Source organism: Lactuca virosa, chromosome 9 (assembly GCF_052849685.1).
Source record: "Lactuca virosa cultivar CGN04683 chromosome 9, Lactuca_virosa_CGN04683_v6, whole genome shotgun sequence".
Classification (NCBI taxonomy): domain Eukaryota; kingdom Viridiplantae; phylum Streptophyta; class Magnoliopsida; order Asterales; family Asteraceae; genus Lactuca; species Lactuca virosa.
The window spans coordinates 31,100,467-31,109,080 of record NC_136434.1 but is presented as its reverse complement, the minus strand read 5'-3'; the positions used below and the strand labels follow the sequence as shown (position 1 = coordinate 31,109,080).

The following is an 8,614-nucleotide window of genomic DNA, read 5'->3' as shown; positions in this document are numbered from 1 at the left end:
AAATGAAGTTTACAAGTATCAATTAAATGAAGGGTATTTCAGGCTGTGGTTATTGATGAACAAGAAAATCGATTGAAGTAATAGTTGGATTTCCGGCTGTGGTTATTGATGAGCAAGAAAAAAATTCAAAATCGGAACACATAGGGGAGAAAATCGGAACACATAAGGGAGAAAACCGGAACACTGAAGCCACAATGCTTATGATGAATAGTTTGAAACTTACCGGATCGGAACAAGCTGTAGATCGGAGGGAGAGCGTCGACGTTGTCAACACTGGCAGTGGCAGCGGTGGTCTTGATCGAAGATCGGCTGGAAAGGGATGACCGATGAAGAAACGATGCACAGGGGAGAGAAACACAAAGGGGAGAGAACGAGATGTATGGTTGTTGTGAATAGCGACGTTTTTTTAAGGTTAAAAGCCCGCAGATGTGAGAAATGGGTGGTCCATGTCTGTGTGGTGAAGACTTCGCGCAGACCTTTTTAGATCTTAGCCCTTCGAAAAAACAAACAATCTGCGGGGATAAAAGTAGACAAAAGTGGTGCTGCAGATCTTTTAAAAAAAAACAAAACGACTCCTTAGTGTCAAAATCGAAAAAAGTGAAAATTTAGTATCTTTTGTGGAAAAAAAAAATCAATTTTGACACGTCAGCATGTCACGTCACCAAAAAACTGACACGTCAGCATGTAACTGAGTTGACCGGTCAAGTGGTCAGAATTGTAAAAAATTGGAAAACACAGTGTCAAATTAGAATTTTGGTGTAAACTTAGTGTCTTTTGTGTTATTTACCCTTATAATTTAGTTAAGGTTTTCTATAAATAGTTTATTAGTGATATAAAAAGGATTTAAAATCCTAATATGAAAAATGAATATTTAAGGATATATTCTCTTATTTGTTTTTGCCATGCGTCATAATATTTTGAACAAGAGCAATCGTTCTTGTAAATTGTAATCCACTAAGCACCCCCTAGACTCTAGAGTCTACATGACTTCGTTTAACACATGTTAGTAGAACACAATCAAGTAACAAAAATCTTGCTACACTTCATGTAAAAAAACAACTTCATGTAAAAAAAACAAGGATGCTGCTAATAAGACACTCTTAGGCACTCTATCATCACTTTTATAAAAAGTCAACCTATAATCAACTACTTGTAATCATGTCTACATCCTTGTATTTATCTTAAGTGTCTCATTATTATTACATATCCTCTCAAAAAAAATGTTATCGAATTAATCAAAAGACTGTATAATCAAAATTACATTTTAACATATGGAAACGAATAAATTAACCCTCTTTATGGTATTCTATTTTCTAAATTGTTGACATTTACCAAGAACTTGCATCGCATTTAAACTTCTTTGGGCATGATATTTGTGAATACACGCCAACAAATAATATTCAAATAATTGGAACCCATAACGTGTTTGACCACCAATCATGCTTACGTTAGCATTATACATACTTTATATTGGTAATTATAAAACTAACTAAAATTCTTAATTGCTTATTAGTTTTTAGCCAAAAATTAGTAAAATTCTTAATTGCTTATTAGTTTTTAGCCAAAAATTAGTATTTATCCCAAACTAGTCTTTAAAACCGTAGCTCATTAAGTTAGTCTACAATCAACGTTGCGTTGACTACGGTCAACCATCGGTTGATTACTCTTTGGGGGTAATGAGCTACTGTTTGGTGGACCGTCTATTCTTTAAGGGCCTGTTGGCCAACAATATATAAAGTTGTAATTTTTAGTTTTACTCATTTTGTGTGTGTTTGAAGTTTGAAATTGTCTCAATGGGCCCTTCAAAAAACAACCACATGTGTCTCTGGATCTTGAACTTTTTTTTTTGTTTTTCTTGTTTAGTAGGAGATTTAATAGCTGTGTTTTTTTTTTTTTTTTTGGAAAAACACGAAACAGAATGTGCATTAATTGCTTGTACACCGAGGCTCCTTATGTACATACGATTTTCGTAATATAAATGCAATGTTGTTATTTTAGTTACAACAAGTAGTCAAAATACCAAAAAAAAAAAAAAAAAAAACTAAAACCGTAGTTTTTTGGACGAAACAGTAGACCATTTTAAGGTCTGCGGTTTAAGAGATAGTAGACCATTAAGAGGAAACCGTAGACCATAAAATGGTCTACAGTTTTGTAGTGAATTATGAAGAAAAACAATTCTTAAGTATTAGAGTCGAAAACGCAGACCATTTAAACGAAACAGTATACCATTTCAATAACCTATGATTTTGATGGCTATTTTGGCCTAAGTCCTAAATTTTGGCTAAAAATAAAAAAGTCATTAAAAAAAATTGACTATATTAGTAATTGTATCTAGATATTAATCTTTTTTTATAAATACATAATTGAAAAAAAAACACGTGTCAAGATTTTAGAGTAATAACGCGTTTCTTACTTTAAGTTTTTATCCCTTCCACGTTTGTAGTACTAGATGTAAAAATGAAATGGGTTACTATTAGGATGTAATCAGAAAAATTATATTTCGTAGCAACTAAGAAATAGATTATTGCTCAAAAAAAGGTGTTTTTTATTATGATGGAAGTAACCTTAGTTTCTATGAAAACGTAAACTTTTAAGAAGATCACCTTTATATTTTCTTTGAAAATAGATAGAGAATATAATATTTTACAAATTTATTTGAGATCAATCATTTATGCCTTTATAGTCCATTGATCACGTAATAATATGTACACTATGTGTGACACCCGTGTACTACACATGTTTATTAAAAATAAAAATTTAATATCAATAATTATATATTAAATATTTTATAAAATAATATTTTTACATAACATAATGTAATATTTTGGAACATTTATAAAAGAAATCAAATATTCTTTAGAACATTTATGAGACTTTATTATTAAATTAATAGAATGATTTTCTTTCTTTATAAAACTCATTAGAATTTTGTAGAATTTTATTTTTAAAAAAAATAGAAATTCTCAAAAAATGACAAGTGGAAAATAATAGTTCTAAAACTCCCACAAAATTACATGCGGCAAAACTCTTGAGAATTTGACAAATGGCAAAAAAAACTTTCATTTATTAGAGATGATACGTTTCAAAATAGGGGGAGCAAATTTATTGGAAAAATCAAACTGCACCAATATCAGTACCGAATCAAAAGTAGCAGTATCGATTTAGAACCGAGTACATATAACGGTTCACTTTTTGGTTTTCTATTTTACAAGTTTTTAGTTTTGGACCAATTCTGTTGGGCCCGGTTCCAAGTAGGTGAGCTAATGGAATGGAAAAATGGGAAAATAACTTGCGAAGGTAATTATCTTTTCGTTTTGTTCACGTTTAGGTAACTTTATTTTTTTACACATTTGACAATTTAACTTGTTAAATGTGTTCATATATTATCATTGTCACCTGATATAGCATGTGACAATGGTAATACGTGAACACCTTTAACAAGTTAAATTGTCAAATGTGTACAAAAAAAGAAAGTTGTCTAAATATGAACAATTTTTTTTTTCACAAATTTCTTAAAAAAATTTATAATTTCTTACAACTTTATGATATTTTTTTCCTATAGGTTTTTCTAATACAATGTTTTCAATTTGTTTATAATTTTTTTTAAACATTATTTATATTTTCATATAATTTTAATACAAGTGCTTTTAAACCAAATATTTTATAAATGTTTTAAATTTTTCTTACAAGCTTTTAACTTGTTTTTTTTTTACATTTTCATACAATTTTTTTATAAGTTTCATACATTTATTTCGGTTTTCCGTTTCACAAGTATTCGATTTAATTACGGAACTACACGCACCCCTTATTTAAAAGTGCTTTTTTGGAAATGAATGATTAAAATGAAAATTAAATGATTAAATAATTATTTGATCAAAGTTATATATAATTAAAAAGAAAAAGATAAATTTGACTAATTTTCATAAGTTTTTCAAGTTTTATGAAAAAAAAGGTTTTATGAAAATAACCACTAATTTCCTAAGTTGCACATGAGAAATTACCGCTGTACCTGAGAAATTCCTAAACGTCGTCTTTTTGGAAAATAACTTATTAAAAAAAATCTTTGATTTGAATTTTGAACTATCAAAATGCCAAAAAAATTATTTTTTTCCATGCAGGTTTAACTTGCGTTTTCATATGTTTGACATGTGTTCTTGCAAGTTTGATATGCAGAAATGCATAATAATAATAATAATAATAATAATAATAATAATAACACTAATTTGGCACTTTAACATGCAAAAGCCATGGATTTTTTTAATCAAAAAAATTTATTTTTTGAAGTTTTTGTGGTAGAATCTTCAAATGGTTGATTTTTCAATATATATATATATATATATATATATATATATATATATATATATATATATATATATATATATATATATAGGGTTAGGTTCATGTGAGACGGCCTAATTTTGTGAGACCGTGAGACGCAATCCCAGCCACTCATTTAGTAGATAAAACAAAAACATTTTTAAAATGCAAAATAATTGAAATTTTTCGAAATTTTTTTTTCCAATATTATTTTCAAAGTATATATTTTCCAAAAAAAATTAAAAAATTAAAAAAAAAAATACATTTTTTACATATTCTAGTATAATATTAGAATATTCTACATATCTGACAAATATTCTAACATTCTAAAAATCATATTAGAATATGTACAGTGTAATATTCTATTAGAATATTTCATGTATTTTTCAAAAAAATCGGGATTTTTTTTAATTTTTTTTAATTTTTTTTTAGTTAATTCAAGTTCCGAAAATAATATTTAAAAAAAAAAGAATTTTTGGACTTTTCCATTTATTTTGCATTGTAAAATTATTTTTAGATTTGGTCTCACGGTCTCACAAAATTAGCATGGTTTCAAATGAACCTGAACATATATATATATATATATATATATATATATATATATATATATATATATATATATATATATATATATATATATATATATATATATATAATGTAAAATTGAAATAAAATAATATGGTTTATATATGGGACAACAGTACTGACTATTAGGACAATTTCGCAGTCCATTAGTCCCTTTCACAGCCCATTTGCTAATTTCTGATGATAATATAATATTAGGGCCTATTTATTATAAAACTCTAATTTTTGTTTAAATTTTGGAAAACTTAAATAGATTAGCTAGATTTGTTTTATATTTATCATAATTAAATAATAATTAGGTTAAGGTACAAGAATGTTCTTTGTGCTTTACCTGTAGTCGAAAGTTTAATCTAATTTTAAAATCGTGCCATTATCTTCATATGTTTGTATTTAGTTTTTATGGTCCATAATCTACACTTAAAATGACTTTCAAACTTAGACTCTACTTACAATTTTAAGTAAAAATATACAACAAAACACAAACTTTAATTTCAAAATTTAGACTAGATTTGTGATTTTATGTAAGGTTGCACGGTATGACATGTCTTTTGCAGCCGATAATATGATGTGGCATGTGTTGTCGGCGGTGTTTGCCGGGAACTCATCGGCAATAACTAATGACACCACACTCTACTAATAGACAGATATTGACAAAAATGATAAAAAAGTTATGTGGTGTCTATATGCCATCAAATTTTCGTAGACAAAAATATCACGACACCTAAAAAACCAAGGACCGAATTTACAATTTATTTTAATAATTATTATCGTAATAATCCATTTTTGTAGAAAATATATATTTTGTTACACACAATCAAAATTAAAGACACCTTTATCTGAAAATTATAACTGATTATTATGAATTCAATATAATGATAATAACGTGGACTTCAATTAGCAAATATATTTAGTATAGTTTTTTAACGGTATCAAAAAATAATAGATAAATGTCCATCAGTTAAAAATTAAAGATTCAAACCCAGTCAAACTATATAAATTTAAAAATAGTGTAATGGGTGTAATACGTCCTAAAAATATTCAATAAAATAATCGAATAATTTGATAACTTATACGTCAAATAATATATTTATTTATTAGGAGTATATTTAAACATGAACAAAATATGGAAATAGAAAAAAGCGTCGGCTCGAATCAGAAAACAAGTGAGAAAACAACACTCCGTTAGTTCACACGGAGGATCGGCGGCCCCACTTTGACCACCGGGTTTCTTCCTAAAACGAAACCCACCCTATAAATCAATCTCCCACACCGATTCGTTAAAAGTTAAAAAACCCACCACTCGAAAAAAAAAATCCGAACGTTACATATCGACCAATCGAAAATGATTACCGTTGCAATCCCAAATTCGCCTGTATTCTCACCATCGCCAAGAGTTTCTTCTTCTGTTTACTGTAAATCATCGCCGGAATCTTTGTCTTTGACCCATTCCCCATCTATTTCTTTCTCTTCTCCGTCGTTCAAGTGTCGTTATCAAAAGCCACTCCCGCCGGCAAGTGGGTTTGTTAGGGATTGCAGTGAAGGCGGACCCACACAACCCACGTTTTGTTCTACTTCTCCTACGCTTTCAAAGAGGAAAAGACCCGCTAAATTAGCTATTCCGGTTGCCTCTTTAAGCTTTTCCGATCGTATTACGCCGCCGTTGGAGGCGGTGGAGGATGGGTGGGAGGAGGTGGAGGTTGACGGAGATGGGTATTCGGTTTATTGTAAGAAAGGGAAGCGAGACGCCATGGAAGATCGTTTTAAAGCTGTAGTTGAGTTTAATGGACAACATAACCAGGTAAATGTTTGTGGATTTTCTTCTGTAGTTTTTATTACTGCTCTTAAAGTAATTTACAAGGGTTTAAAATTTGAAATTATTTTCCAGGCATTCTTTGGTGTTTTCGATGGCCATGGTGGATCAAAAGCCGCTGAATTTGCAGCAGAAAATCTTGATAAAAACATCTTAAACGAAGTAGAAAAAATGGGTGAAACCGAAATAATAGAAGCAATCAAACAAGGTTACATGAACACAGATTCGCAATTTCTAAAACAAGATCACCGCGGTGGATCTTGCTGCGTTACCGCCATTATCAGAGACAGCAACCTTGTGGTATCGAACGCCGGCGACTGCCGCGCAGTGCTGAGCAGCGGTGGATTTGCCACACCCCTCACCTCCGACCACCGACCCTCAAGACCAGACGAAAAGCTCAGAATTGAATCACTCGTAAGCATCTTCATCAAGAACTCAAATTAATCAAACAATGTTCTTCATCTGCTTATTGATTAACGATTACTTAATCTCTATCGATGATGTTGCAGGGTGGGTATGTTGATTGTAACCATGGTGTTCCAAGAGTTCTCGGATCACTAGCGGTTTCAAGAGGGATCGGGGATCGAAGCCTGAAACAATGGATAACGGCTGAACCCGAGTCAGAAGTCTTCAAAATTGTCCCTGAATTTGAGTTCTTGATCATGGCTTCTGATGGATTATGGGACAAAGTGAGCAATCAGGAAGCAGTTGATTTAGCTCGGCCTTTCTGTGTAAGTAATGATAAGTTAGAACGAGTATTGGCTTGCAAGAAACTGGTCGAGCTTTCGGCGTCTCGAGGATCCATTGACGATGCGAGTGTGATGATAGTTCACTTGGGCCGGTTTTGTTGATGACTTCTATGAAGATGATCAACGAAACTATAAATTAATTGATTAGCTTTTAGATCTCTTTTAACGAGATTCAGTTCATATTTAAATAACACAATTCGTTCATTCTTTTTATAGCTTTGTTCTTATGTAAACACGTTCGTGGCCTCGTGGGTTTTAATAAGGGAAATGACTTTGTAGAGTAATCATGTCTCAGTGTCTCACATTTATAGAGATGGCAACGGCCACTAGGAATGTGGGCGCCAATCCCATTCTCAAATCCTCATTTTAATCCTCATCGGGAATATAAATGAATCCTCATCCCCATCTGGGACGTTAGATCCTCAATGGGCAATCGATGATTTTTTTTTTAATATGAAAAACTTTTACGTAAAGAAAAAATTTTAATTTCAATTTAACTACATAAGTTTAAATATTTTAAAAAACATCATAAAAAATATAAACAAACTTTTTACCAAATTTAAATACATACATGAAAATCAAATAGAAAAAAATTATTAGAGTGATATTTGAAGTAAATAGATCAACCAAATAGAAAAAAATTATACGCGAGGTTAAATTAGATAAAAGAAGAATAAAAAGTACAATTTCACCCAACTAATGACTAATGAGTTTGGTTACTTGGATAAACTTTTAGATATTATAAATTATACTATAAATATATGTTTTGTATTATTTTTATATATTAATATACATATATCGGGATCGGGTATAGGGTCGGGGTCCAGGATTATCCCCGTCTCCATCTCCATTTTTTTATTTGGGGATTCCCCATCCCCAGTCAACTTGGGGATTCCCCGGTCAAAACAGGTGCGGGTTTCGGGTTCCCCATCGGGTATGGGGAATTTCGCCATCCCTGCACATTCAAAAAACCATTACGATTTTGCCCTCCGCGTATTGTGGTAGATTTTGATGATTGTATCCATGAAAGTTAGATATCATTACATTTGTTGTTAGATAAATATATAAGGTCGGTACCACTGAACGGATTCTCGTGCCAAAAAATTCTTTTGGCCTTTGATGTTGAAACCGAAATTCAAGCTGCTATTTGTAC

General features: G+C 30.8%; 1 protein-coding gene across 1 annotated transcript; it reads left to right on the top strand.

Annotated features, from left to right (window-relative positions):
* Positions 1 to 6,168: 6,168 nt before the first annotated feature.
* Positions 6,169 to 7,745, top strand: LOC145138335 (putative protein phosphatase 2C 25). Its single transcript, XM_079072434.1, has 3 exons — positions 6,169 to 6,700; positions 6,788 to 7,126; positions 7,222 to 7,745. Exons 1-3 carry the CDS (start codon positions 6,245 to 6,247, stop codon positions 7,561 to 7,563), a joined length of 1,137 nt encoding a protein of 378 aa, XP_078928560.1. The 5' UTR covers positions 6,169 to 6,244; the 3' UTR covers positions 7,564 to 7,745.
* Positions 7,746 to 8,614: the final 869 nt, after the last annotated feature.